Here is a 12986-nt window from a genome sequence, read left to right on the forward strand (position 1 = left end):
CATTTCCTAGAGCTTTATCCAATCTCTCCATAACTAAACCTTTATTTTTATGTCTATAATTTGACCTAGTGTATTTACAGCCTTTATAACCTAAATCCATAAGGTTACAATTAGAGATCTTAGAAAGGAGGAATTCTGCCCTACTATTATTAATAGGTCTTCCTCCATGTTTCTCATTTGAACCTAATATATTATTGAAGTCACCTCCGATCAACCAAGGACCAATATAACTATTGGATATGTATTCTATGTTATCCCACAAGATATTTCTAACTTGATAATTAGTGCTAGCATAAATAGAAGAAAAAAATCTAAGTTTTGCGAATGGGTAATACCTCAATAGTAGCGTGGATTTCCTGGTTGCTACTAGTGAAATTTTGGACTAAAACCACCTCATGGTTCCACATGACAACCATTCCACCTGACTGCCCCTCAGCCGGAACCTCAATTAGCTCAGTAAAACCAAAGTCTTCAAGCCAATGCTCATGATTAACCAACCTAGTTTCCAGTAGGGTTACCATGCATGGGGATGGGTATCAATCATTTTCCTAAAATTCATTCAAAAATTATCATTATTTCCTCCCCGTATGTTCCAAATGATAAAATTAGTTGGATAATTTATTGGACGAGTTTGATTTTCGTTCACTGCCTCCCCATTCTCCCTCACCCCACCCTACCCCCAGAAAAATAGGGTTCTTTCTTAGAGATGACACTAGTATCATGGCCCTATTGCCCACAGTTGAGTCCTATGGTGGCCTTATGTCCATTGAGTACTTGTAGAGTGCTAGGGGACAGTTGAATATGTGCCTCTTCTCCTGCATCTCCCTAAATAGAAATACATTTACCCAGTCTAGATTTGAGAATTCTAGGACTTGCTCTAAGGCTAGGTTGAGGGGTTCCTTTACTTCTTCCTCCATTTCTGCTTCTGCCTGGCCTTGTTCTTGCATTGCATGTGGGTGGGGGTGGTGGTGCTTGAGGGTTTCCCTGGTTGAGAGGTTGTTCCTGTGGTTAGTGATTAATTTCCCAAGGCATAAAGATGGGATTTAGATGTGCTAGCATCTCCGATGGGAAGAAGGGAAGATCTGAGAGGATATTTTGTGGTTGAATAAGGTTGAAGTGAGGTGGCATATTCCACTGATGGATCATTATTTGGACTAGGTTGGGGTTCATTGAAGGAGCTAGAGGGTGCAGAATATTGTTGAGCCAAATTTGATTTAGGTAGTTGCTCATTGCTAGGCCCATCCCCCTCGATATTAGCTGAGCTATATATTGTGTGTTGTGAAGGATCACTATTACCTCCTGGCCACTGACCTGGATGCTGAATGAGACAGCATGTCCCATTAGCCCCATTTCCATCCATGAAAGTGGTTGGTAGTTTTGAGCTTGAGGAGGTTGGACGTAGATCACTTGAGGTTCTACTGGTTGTGGTGGTGCTTGGTGTAAATTTTCCATAGTTGGATTCCTTAGTTGCCTTATTATTTGGATTAATCTGTTCCTCCTTCTTAGAGAAGATGAGATTCTTGGCATTTTGAGTGGTATTGTTTGGGATTTAAAGGGTTTCCAACAGGCGTGGAATTTTGGCTATCAATATAGGGGATGGGATTGGTGGTAGTGGTAATCGTTGGAGGGTTTTCCTACACGGCCTCTGAATGGCTACCTTTTAGATTTATAGGATGAATATCAAAGGATTTAATATCCTTGTCGTGATCTCTAGTAATGGCCATTTGTTTGTCATTTGATTCATTTGAAGCCATGTGAATGGCATGCTTTGGGTGTTTGATATTCTCAATCTTTAAGGAAAGATTGTTGCTTGTATGATCGGCAATAGAAGGATTTGTAGTTTGTTGATTAGTATGTTTAGTGGCTTGCCGTGTAGAGCTAGTAGTCTTATTAGGATTAATGATATCTTTATTAATATCTATAAGCCTGTCACTGTTTTGATTAGTAGTAGAAATAGGCACGTAGGAGTCTGGCATTGTCACGCCGTTTACTTTTGTGTCCAAATGGCTAATTGCATTGGAAGTTTGTGGAGTATTATTTTTCTTATTTATTTTAATATTGTCCAAAATCATGTGCTCTTCATCTAGGATGGTGAAGTGGTATCGGAAGAGTGGTTTTGTCCATAATCTTCTTGGTTGTAGTATTCTTATTAGGATCCTTAGTCTTATATTGTAAAATTTGAGTGTCAATGTACTAACATGTGTTAGCATTGTAAAGATTTACAGAGATACCTGGACCTTGGAGCTTATCCTTTGGAATGTGGTTACTTGCCGGATTATTTTTCACATTCTGTCTCTTGCTTTTGTTGAAGGTGACAGTTTGCCATTCTCCCTCTTGGTCCTCCTCTATTGGCCTTGGTGTAGTAGTATCTGAGCAGGAAATTACTTTTGTGTTTTGCTGCCTAAATTTACATAAGGTAGAAGGGTGTCCCAACCTTTCACATTTTAGACATAGTAGATTTTCACCCTTATAGTAAATGTATTGCTTGTGAGTGCCAATGTAGATGAAGGGTTGCACTGGAGTGTCCAGTGGAATTTCCACACAGAGCCTAGCATAATGACCCCTTATTATTGTTGATGTACAAACATTAATTTTCAGTAGACGACCAATGGAGTTGCCAATTTTTTGTAAAATTTTTCCATCATAAAACTCTGTTGGTAATTGTGGCAATCTAACCCATATTTCAGAGGTAGTTAGTTTTTTGTTGGTAGCCACAAAATTTGGTTTCCATCTGATTATAGAGAGATAATGCCCATTTACAAACCATGGTCCTTGATGGAGTGCTTTCTCCATGTTTTCTTTTTTTTTTTTGAATTTGATGATAAAATAGTCTTATCCCAGATCAATTATGGAGAAGGTTTTCGTTGATTTCCAAAGCTCTTGGATTTTCTTTTTTAAATATTGGTGCATCATGCGTTTACCAAACAGTTTGATAATAATTGAACATTGCCATGGTTCATAAATTCTATGTTTGTCTTCCTCCGTAAGTGTGATCAATTTAATGCCTTGAGTGGGAGAGTGTAATGAACTTGCCATTGCTGCTCCTTCTTCTGAAAAAGCTTCTGACAGTTCTATGTTGCATTGATTATTATTTGGGGTGAAAACCATGTTGTCTGAAGATGTGACCATGTCTATAGGACGTTTTAGCTTTTTCACCATCATGGAGTGTTGGAGATCGGAGGTTAATGTCAGGTGGTTTGGGGGGGGGGGGGAATTGTGGCCTCTATGATTTTCGTAATGTCAACGGAGCCTTTGAGCTGGTTACAGCAGAAATTGCTTTATACCAATAGTTCCTAAGATTTAAAAATATCCCCTAATTTTTGAGTCAATTGGTTTAGTAACTTTTTTTTTAAATTTATTTTGAGGAGATATTTGTTTTACATGTTAGGGAATCTTAAAATAAACGAAAAATGATCATATTTGTGCTCTACTATAAAAAAATAAACTATATTATTGCACTTTGGGATTCAAATTATCCCTCAACCGTTAAATCCATCTTCATAATTTAAAAAACAAAGGTTGAACAAAATAACCCACCTGCCCCACTCTTTAAGTAATCCAACTGATCCAACCTAATAATTTGTCCCACTCCCACCCATCCACAAGAAAGATGACTACGGCAAAAATTTAGAGACCACCAGAAAAGAACGACATGACTGGAGAAAAATTTACTGCTCCATATACCATAGCCCCTCTCTCTCTTGTTACAACTTGTTGCGGGAGTATTTTCAAATTTTTAAATAGTCACGTATCTTTTTATTTTATAAGTGTTCTATATATTTCCAAATAGCTTCTTACTTGAAGCCTTGTAACCAAATACTCTGAGATAATTGGTACATGGCAAGAGTTTTACATGTGTCATTATCTTAAAAGATTATTTGACAAATGGTTTTACTAAGCCAAGTGGCATTTTGCATAAGATGTTTTGGCATCTTACATGAAAGAAAATTGACAAGTAAATAAGACACTTGTCATGAAACTAATATCATTTTCATGCTATAGATAGGATGGTCATTTGCCATCATAACCATCGGAAATATTTTTCCTCTTCCTTCACTCTTTACACATTTTGTGTAACTATTTCTTACACAAAAATTATCTTTCTTCAAGTCCTTATCACTACCCAATGATTACTCATAATTATTGTGTATTTTCTTTATTAGCTTAATCATTTTCGTGCTACTAAATTGTTCCTTCTTTTCGGTTTATTTTCTAGACTTGCTGGTATATTTAGTTTTGCTGATTTCTGTATCATCTAAACAAATAGAGGTATGCTTATTTAATTATGGAGAAACATTCAGCCGAAATAGCTTCTTAGGACAGTACCTAACATGACTCAAACCAATTGATGTACTCCCGCTCACAAATAATATTATTGCATTATAGTTGTTATTTTTCGGTGTCATTTCCCTGCACTTATCAAATCCAACGACGGTGAAAATCTCAATTGGAGTTTGCTGGAAAACATCCAACCAGTAACCTCTTAATCTTCTTACTCTAAAATCAACTTATAAAATGAAAACCACGCGAGAATCCTAATAGATCTGAAGAAACCAATAAAAAGTTTGATTAGGAAATTATTTACTTTCCAACAATTGTGGTCTACGAGGAGCAACACGCAACAATTGTGGACACCTTCTTGTTCCTTGTCGCAAGAATTGTGACATATTTCCCCCATTCAGGAAATATGTCATTAGTTCACCTTCTTGTTCCTTGTTTTACTCAGGTGAGAGGGGCTGGGGTGGGGCGAGTTAATAGGTTGGGTCGGCTGGATAAAATAAAGAGTGGGACGGGTTATTTTTTGTAGACGAGGGTAACTATAACTTATTTTTGACAGTAGAGGGGGGTAAATACGACCCTTTTCCATAAAATATAGCATAAGGAATTTTTGCAGAATCATTTTCTTCTACTCGTAAAGAATTGTTTTAAATCCTTATCACATGCACCAAGAGAAAATGTCTTTACGCTGATCATTTTCATTTCACAAAATTAAGCCTCAACTCATCTGAAAGCAATCACAACAAGTATCATTTCACATAATTAAGCCTCAACTCCTCTGAAAGCAATCACAACAAGTATTTTCAATCAATCAATCAATCAAGCCGCAGTATAAATATCTCAAAGCACACTATGCTACGACCATAATATAATAGATATATGGCACCCAATTAAAAACGATTTTGCACTACAGGTCAATGAAGTCTCTTCATAACCAGTGCATGCCTACAAGTGGTTTAGAAACCTTCAAATGACACCCAAAAGAAAAAGGGAATAAGATAGAGGGAGACAGAAAACGAAGAACAAAGAAATGCAGTCTGGACCAAAATATTCAACATTTTGGCTTAGATCTCGCTGCAACAAAATGTAATCCCAGTCTAGATAAGTTTGCGGTTCTCACTAGTGCTATTGTGGATGATATGGAGGCATTCGGGCAGAATGTGCTAGGCCGTTCTGTCCATGCATTAGAGGCATCCCCTGACCCATCTGAGGCGGCCCACTTGCAGGCATAGAGTAAGGGCGATTGTGCATCTGCATCGGTATTTGTTGAGGTGCAGCCCCAACAGGTGAGTTCCAGCCAGCTGAATGCTGAGGTGCAGCATGACCTTGTGGAGCTGGGGCATATTGTGTAGGCCCATTGTATGGATGAACACCTGGACCTCCTACTGGATGTGGTTGCTGCCCCAAAACCGAGGGTTGAGAGTTCAGCATAGGGACATTCGGGATTGTATAATCTCTGCTCCGATCATTATTTACCTGATATCAGAAGGAAAACACGTGATTTTGTAGACAACTTGTTCCAAATAGGCAAAAAACATAAAGAGATGGCTGACGCCAAAACTGTAGTAGCTGTTATAAATTACTCCTAGTATCTTTAGCAAATAAAGCGCTTTATGACCCTTTTTACCTTAATACTGAGATCAGTGTGGCGAGAGTAGGAGATATGAAGCTTACAAAATCCTCCTTCATATATGGAATGTCCTTCCAGAGCTTCCTTTGCAACAACTGCTGTCTGCACATCTGCAAACACATTACGTTTATTCTATCGTTCAGCATACAAGCACTCTTAGTATACTCAGATTAGTTCCAGTTATACAAAACCAGTACAAGGTGACCAATTTCAAGAGGGTAACAATCCGCGGTTTAGGTCAGATACAAGTACAATAACCACTAAGTTTCTTCAATCAATATATCTAGACACTAATAAAAACAAAAGACTATAACTTCATTGCCGAATTCCCTATGCAAATACAGCTGAGAACCATCCTAGGGCTCTTTGCTAGAAATATTTTGAATCATCAAAACAAGCAACTATTAACTTTTTAGTGGAAAAACACACTTTGAAGAAAATGGAAATTTTCATCTGACCTGGATATTGTATTAGAGCCTGAACCCCACCATTCTTATCAAACATTGCAATCTTTAGCACAGGGCCGAAAGCTGAAAAAACCTGAACCCCACACATGAAGGGAAACAGATAAAGCAATAAGTAACTCGGGATTAAGGCCGAACGAGAATGTACAGAAACTATCTTGCAACTGAAGTAGGGTACCATGTGTAGGACATCCAAGGTTACAGCATACTGCATGTTCTCAATGGAAGCTAGAAGAACATTACTCTCAGGCTCCAACTTCTTCCCATCTAAACCCACACTGATCTGAAACGTGAATGGGAGAAATTTCAAAGAAAGGAAAGAAACCAACATTTCATCAATCAACTGCAAATGCACCCTAAGCACAGAAACATACAACGTGTACCACCATACAAAGATAAGCACGCAAACTGCTATAATCTACCAGTTAAATCATAATCTCCAGGAAAGATGCATTATCTTAAAGCAGCCCCCAAATTTGCAAAATACGACATGAAAGTGTATTCTTTTCTGAAACGCTTTGTACCTTTTGTGTAGAGGGAGTATATCTTGCCATACATACGTGGGCAAATTTGATAGATGAAGATGATTAAGCCACACGCTTACTTCGTACATATTTTTTTAATACTGATTCCGTGTTAGTTAATGAAGCTTTTGACTTATCAAAAAGGAAAATCCAGAAACAAGCAAGAAAGTAGGAAGACACAAATTAGAATCCTAACACATCCTCCCTTGCAACTAATGAACCACACTAAGAGTTGTGACAAATTGATTACCTGACCACTTGCATCAATGGCTGAGGGTGCAACAGGAATGAGAGGATTTGTGTAGTCCCTAAATCAAAACCATATGAAATGATTATTAAAGAGAGGAGAAAAGTAATCATTAGACTCCCAAAGAATAGGAAATAAAATGAGTATTAGTGATGAAGGCTAATAAAATGCAATATGTAAACCTAATTTTCCCAAAATAGAACAAGCCATTTAACAGGAATGTTTGTTTAGCAAAAAAGGGTGCGTGTGTGTGTGTAAGAGAGAGAGAGAGGGGGGGAGAGAGAGAGAGAGAGAGAGAGGGCGAGAGAGACTGAGAGTGAGTGAGAGAGATCAGTTCTACCTGCTACGATGACTCTGAAACTTCACACTAAGATCAGTATGTGCAGAATATGTTATTTTGAGGGAGCAAGGTCCCAGTTCTGGAATCAAATACCTAAGGCAGAAGAGAACAACAATATAGGTCAATAGCCACTCTCAAATACACACACAAAAAAGAAAGGACCAGCATGTAGTGATACTGAACAGCCGATGATAGGTATAAAGACAGCAGTATTTTTTAAAAAAAATAATATCATAGTAGTTGTGAGAATGCATGGGAGAAAAATCTATTATTGATATTCTGCTCCTATTACACATAGGACTAGGACATATTCTACTCCTATTACACATAGGACTAGGACATATTCTACTCCTACTACATATGAGACTAGAACTATTTACATATAACTATCTAACAGTAGTCTTTGAGCATATGCACATCGAAACAGCTAGCTGACAGCAAGTCTAAGCAGAAGTCTCTTCTGGCCAGCACCTTTTAACCAGGATCAGCTAATATTTCTTAAGCTAGAAGATGCAAGCTCACGGGTACTAGTTATGAATAGGTTCTACAGCAACATTTAAAACTACATTTTGTAGCAGTACAACAGCCATAAAAAAGGGCAAACTGGTGCACAAAGCATCCCACATTCGCTTAGGGTACGGGGAAGGGCCGCACCCCAAGGGTGTGACGTAGACAGCCTACCCTAATTCAAACATTAGTGGATGCTTCTACAGCTCGAACAGGTGACCTATAGGTCACACGAAAACAACTTTAACATTGCTCCAAAGCTCCCCTTCAACACAGGCCATATCACTAAAATTACAATGAACCTGAGGAGCATTATGCGAACATAAAATGAGATATGTAATGGTCAAGGAACATGCATGTACCCCTTCGGTAGATTCTTAAAAAAGCTCTTCAAAGATGTTGAGCCCCAATGTATGTGCACCACATCTACAGTAAATGATCCATAACAGTTGGGCTACATTCCAATCTGAAATATAAATCCACAATCACCTGGGAATGCTTCTTCCATCAAGGGCATTCTTCGCAGAAGTGGCTGTTTCTGCATCAGAAAATTGCACTAGAGCCTGAAAAGGGTTCCAAGTAAGAGTGGTGGACTTGTCAGCTGAATCAGTGTTCTAGAGACATAAATAAGACCAATCAAAGTTGATAGAATCCAACTTCAGTAACATACTGACCTGGAATCCAGCAGTTTTCTCAAATGTAGTAATCTTATGGACAAATCCAAAAGCTGAGAACACCTGAAAAAATAGGATTTTAAGTAGAAAAAATCAATTGAAGGTAAAAACAAAATAAAAATTGTTATTTTGCAATTTCAATCATTGTTCTTGAATAAAGAAGTACAAGATAACAGAAAAACCACCTAGTTTCAAATGATTATCAATTATATCTTCTCTCTTAAAGATATCAGTGAAGAATCTCCCTTTCAGAGATGAAACCTATATGTTGACCTAAGGAAAATCTCAAAGGCAAAAACTACTTTTTGAAAAAGGTTGAAAAGAATACCGCTCCTCTCATCTACTGCATCTGATACAACCAAAACTACCAGACCACAGGAGACTGCATGATCAAATTAACATAATAACTTCAGCCATTCAGATATTCAGAACATTCATCAATCTTTCACTAGCAACAGAGTTGATTTAGTGTCTCTATTCAATAAAGCCTACGGCTTGACTTAGTGAAAATAAATGCAGCGTAGTCAACTCACGATTATCATTGCTGGGGTCTTCAGCAGTGATAAGTGACCTGAACTTCATCTATCCCATTCCATGAAGATGTCTTTTTAAAAAAAAAAAAAAAAAATCTTCTCTATGAACATTCCAATAATACCAAACAAGAAGCGAGGAGATGGAGACATATTTAAAGTATTTAATAAGCTATTTACATTAAAAGATAGATTTAGGAAAAGTTCAACACAAACAAGTAATGGAGAAAGAGGGTTTAGGCAACTAAATGACCAAGGGCAGAGCATTGAGGTTATCTCTTAGATTTAAGTGTAGCTCAACACTAAAATTTGAACTATTTTAAACTAAAAGAGACAAAGATACTATAACAGAACACTGAAATGCTGCATCCACTAACAAATGCCAGACACAAGTAACAATTTTGCCTCAGGTGACAAGATGTAGCAGCAAACATCATGCACATGCCGAAGAGAGTAAGCCAATTTTCAAAAGAAAAAGAAAAGAGAAACATCTGACACTCCAAGGGAAGTTGAGATAATAAAATTAAGAGAAGGGGTGAGAAAGAGCCAGTGCTAAGCAAAGGAGAAAGGAAACAAACACACATGCGCTCTTTCTCCCGATGCAATAAGCTGCCATTGCAGATATATCCTTGACATTGGCCTGCTGATCCATTCATATTCATGTCAAAGAGCACTCAACAAAGCAAGACATACTATAACCTAATACAAAAACTACGTAGAAAACCTTTCTATGAAGAAGGTTTGCTATCCACCAAACAAATATGTGGGGAAGTAATATAATTACTTACCAAGTGTAGAACATCAATACTGACAAGGCGTGCGTCATCTCCCTCAATTGTTACCAACAATACATTTCCAGCTACATCGGCAGTAGTTTTGTTGTTCACTATCTCTTGTCTGTTGGAATACTGTAGGTAGACGGTTTTCCCTCGTACCTGAGCTGGTTCTGAGGAAGACGTATAGTACGATATCATTGCAATAGCTTGATTCAGTTCTGCCTACAAACATTAATAGGTAGAAAAAAAGACATGAAGTTAAGTACAGTTTCACTAGAAAGAAACAGAGATTTGAAGAAAAAAGAAGTTCGACTTACAAACTCTATAAATGCTTGATTTCTATTTGCTCCAACATTACACTTGGTGTTGACAACTTTACCAAATGGCTTCCCCAATTCGATAAGTTCCTCCTCTGTGCACTCCCATGGTAAGTTTCTTAAATGTAGAACCTTAGAGGGAGGCTGTGTGTATCGGAACTGAGGCTGGCTAGATACAGATGACATTCCGGACCACAAACCCAAACTTCAACAATAGCAACACAGATTAAAGCCCAACATATAACACTCATAAAAAACTAAAGACCATATTTGGCACATATACAAGATATTTACAAAATGCAATTTCATGTTCTAAATGTTCCTACCTCATCACTCAAGAACCAAATCTAGCTAAAAGATACGAGTACATCAATCTAAACATCAAGCATGTTTATGAACACACTGCGATCTACAGCAAATGAACCAAAAATTTAGAATAAGTTCAACTACTGTCATAAACTATCTTGTCCTTTTTCAGTTTTCATCTCCGAATCTCTTTTCTTGAATGCTATTATACAATGCTTTTCCCAGTAGGTACGACGCAACCATAAATCACTCACCCCTTGTGTATTTTCTAACTATACACAGAGGGAAAACAACTACTAAGAAAGTATATAAGAATGGAACATACACTTGTTATCCTCTTTCATTGTGTAACAAATTAATCCTTCAATGTTATAGTATATTAATAATAACAATAATAAAAAAAAAATATAGAAAAAGAAAAGAAAGAATTAGGATAGAATACCCCTGGGGGAGGGGGGGGGGTTCAAGTAATAATAGCGTAGCTTGTGATGCATGGATTAGGCACATTACACGGGGATAGAACCCGTGCCACTAACAAAGGCTTGGTATTTAAGTGGAGAGGATAGAGGAGTGGACCCATTGTCGTCTGAGTTTCAAACCGTGCACCACTAGCTCTCTGGAATTGCTCGGATATCAAAAAATTAGGATTTAATAGCAAAACTACCAAACAGGAAAAGAAATACAAGCAATACAGCATTTCACAATAAGAAATTAACATAATCAGCAAAACGACACCAACTTTATCATCAACAGTCCACAAATCCGACAAAATTGCAGCGGTAAAAACTCAAAAGCGTACAATCCCTCGAGTCAACACCAGATAGAACAAAGGAATAAAAAGGGCACTGGAATTTTTCGTTTCGGGGCCACAAACGGTTATAAATAATCGAAAGCACAGTCGGTTATAAAGAAAAATTCAAGATTGAACAATAACAGGTAAAAATAAAAGCAAACAAACAAAAAATGAGACTTTTCTCAATGAGGCGTACCTAGCAAGGCGGTGACGAGAACAGGACAGGATTTTCTTCTGCTATCAACGCAGACGAAAGGACAGTTTTGGCACGGAAAGAGCAATAGATCTTGATAGCTGACTGTTAAAGGGGCAGAGACCTGAAGGCATCAAATTCAGGATGAGGTACAAAGCCAAGGGCGAGGTCGGAAAAACACAAAAATGAATGTAGGGTGTAAAAGGAAATAAAACTGAAAAAGAGTGATTAAAAGGAAATGAAAAAGTGGAGCAACATATCATAAAAATGTGCTATTTGTCGGAGGCGGATCCAAGTTTTAGAAGATGTGGTGTCACAAAATTTTGAACGTAGACATGTTACAATTTACATTATCTAAATAGGGTATAAAGTTAATCGGTTTGGTCTATTTGAGTTTCGGTTCTAGTTATTCATCTTTTAAATTAATATAGACAAATCGATCGAGCAAAAATTACGTAATTCGTATGATAACTTGGAAAAGAAGCATAAAATTCAACTGGATTATGTATTTTGTATCACAAAAAAAAAAGGCTCGTTATCAATTTATATTTAGATACTCAAGGCAAAAGTTTATACTAATAAGCACAGAAAACATTAAAATCGAAGCAAGTTTACGAACATTTTTCACATTAACTCACTCAATATTCTATAGAATTATCCTAATTTAGAGCAATATGACAATAAAATAAACTTTCATCCTTGATTAGAACAATAACTTATTCAAGGATTTCTATATTTTTTGGTTTCTCCAAATAGATTTACCGAAATTATGTTCCTAGAGAAAAAAAATATTTTTTTTTATTGTTTATTGATAAATTATGGAGGATAAATTATGACGGAGTTGGAAAAGCGCAACAGCGGGGTTTTTATGAGGAAAGAATAGATTTTTGAAAGAAAAAGATATTATAATTATGTTTAAAGAAAAAAAAAAGAGAAAAAAAATTTCAAAATAAACTAATAAACAAAGAAAAAGTCAGTAGGAAGAGTACTAATAAACAACAAACAGCAAAGAGCAATTAAGGAAAGAGAAGAGAAACAAAGGAGTAAACATCCTCCCATATTTATAGGAGTCTAATATGCCCCAAACAAAACTTCTAAGAAAAATGTGCAATGTCAAATTTGAACACGCGCCAGAAGGGTTGAATGATAAAGCATTGCCAGTGGCACTTTGAGTCATTTTGTTAACGGGGTACCACTTAAAATATTTGTACCATTTTTACTGTATATTTATGCATGTACACATATTACTTTATAGTCTCGGCCAAAGCTTGCGGGTGGCGTACCACTTCATCCCTTGCATGTAGATTCGCCCCTGCTATTTGTTATAAAATATTGGGCCCCTTCCCTTCTCTTTTGGATGAATGGGGTGGTTTAGAAGGCGCTTTCCGATCTACGGTCCCTCGGAGC

The 12986-nt window shown here is 37.1% G+C and overlaps 2 protein-coding genes across 5 annotated transcripts; both read right to left on the bottom strand.

The window, feature by feature from the left end:
• Nucleotides 1-1634: 1634 nt before the first annotated feature.
• LOC138870761 (uncharacterized) lies at nt 1635-2793 on the bottom strand. Its single transcript, XM_070148597.1, has 2 exons — nt 2199-2793; nt 1635-2083 (listed from the first exon to the last, which is right to left on the bottom strand). Exons 1-2 carry the CDS (start codon nt 2791-2793, stop codon nt 1635-1637), a joined length of 1044 nt encoding a protein of 347 aa, XP_070004698.1.
• Nucleotides 2794-5015: 2222 nt separating this feature from the next.
• LOC104236336 (polypyrimidine tract-binding protein homolog 2) lies at nt 5016-11779 on the bottom strand. 4 transcript variants are annotated; one of them, XM_009790247.2, is made up of 11 exons: nt 11583-11777; nt 10288-10492; nt 9983-10192; nt 8665-8727; nt 8480-8553; nt 7484-7576; nt 7147-7204; nt 6551-6655; nt 6367-6448; nt 5906-6018; nt 5016-5754 (listed from the first exon to the last, which is right to left on the bottom strand). In XM_009790247.2, the coding sequence occupies exons 2-11, from the start codon at nt 10471-10473 to the stop codon at nt 5404-5406; spliced, it is 1335 nt and encodes a 444-aa protein (XP_009788549.1). In that variant the 5' UTR covers nt 10474-10492; nt 11583-11777; the 3' UTR covers nt 5016-5403. The 4 variants fall into 4 exon arrangements, with proteins under 4 accessions (XP_009788549.1, XP_009788551.1, XP_009788550.1 ...); XM_009790250.2 differs by having other exon boundaries at nt 5661-5754; nt 5953-6018; nt 11583-11779; XM_009790249.2 differs by lacking the exons at nt 10288-10492; nt 11583-11777 and adding an exon at nt 9777-9834 and having other exon boundaries at nt 9983-10146.
• Between the last annotated feature and the right edge of the window lie 1207 nt (nt 11780-12986).

The sequence above is a fragment of the Nicotiana sylvestris genome, chromosome 6 (assembly GCF_000393655.2).
Source record: "Nicotiana sylvestris chromosome 6, ASM39365v2, whole genome shotgun sequence".
NCBI classification, from domain to species: domain Eukaryota; kingdom Viridiplantae; phylum Streptophyta; class Magnoliopsida; order Solanales; family Solanaceae; genus Nicotiana; species Nicotiana sylvestris.

Excerpts from the sequence above, each read along its gene's own strand:
- LOC138870761 (XM_070148597.1), bottom strand. The coding sequence starts at position 2,793 with ATGGAGAAAGCACTCCATCAAGGACCATGGTTTGTAAATGGGCATTAT. Across the intron at positions 2,084-2,198 it reads TCTTTACAATGCTAACACAT|ATGAAGAGCACATGATTTTG; the intron begins GTTAGTACATTG and ends TCACCATCCTAG.
- LOC104236336 (XM_009790247.2), bottom strand. The coding sequence starts at position 10,473 with ATGTCATCTGTATCTAGCCAGCCTCAGTTCCGATACACACAGCCTCCC. Across the intron at positions 7,205-7,483 it reads TTTCAGAGTCATCGTAGCAG|GGACTACACAAATCCTCTCA; the intron begins GTAGAACTGATC and ends GTTTTGATTTAG. Across the intron at positions 6,449-6,550 it reads CCTTGGATGTCCTACACATG|GTTTTTTCAGCTTTCGGCCC; the intron begins GTACCCTACTTC and ends TGTGGGGTTCAG.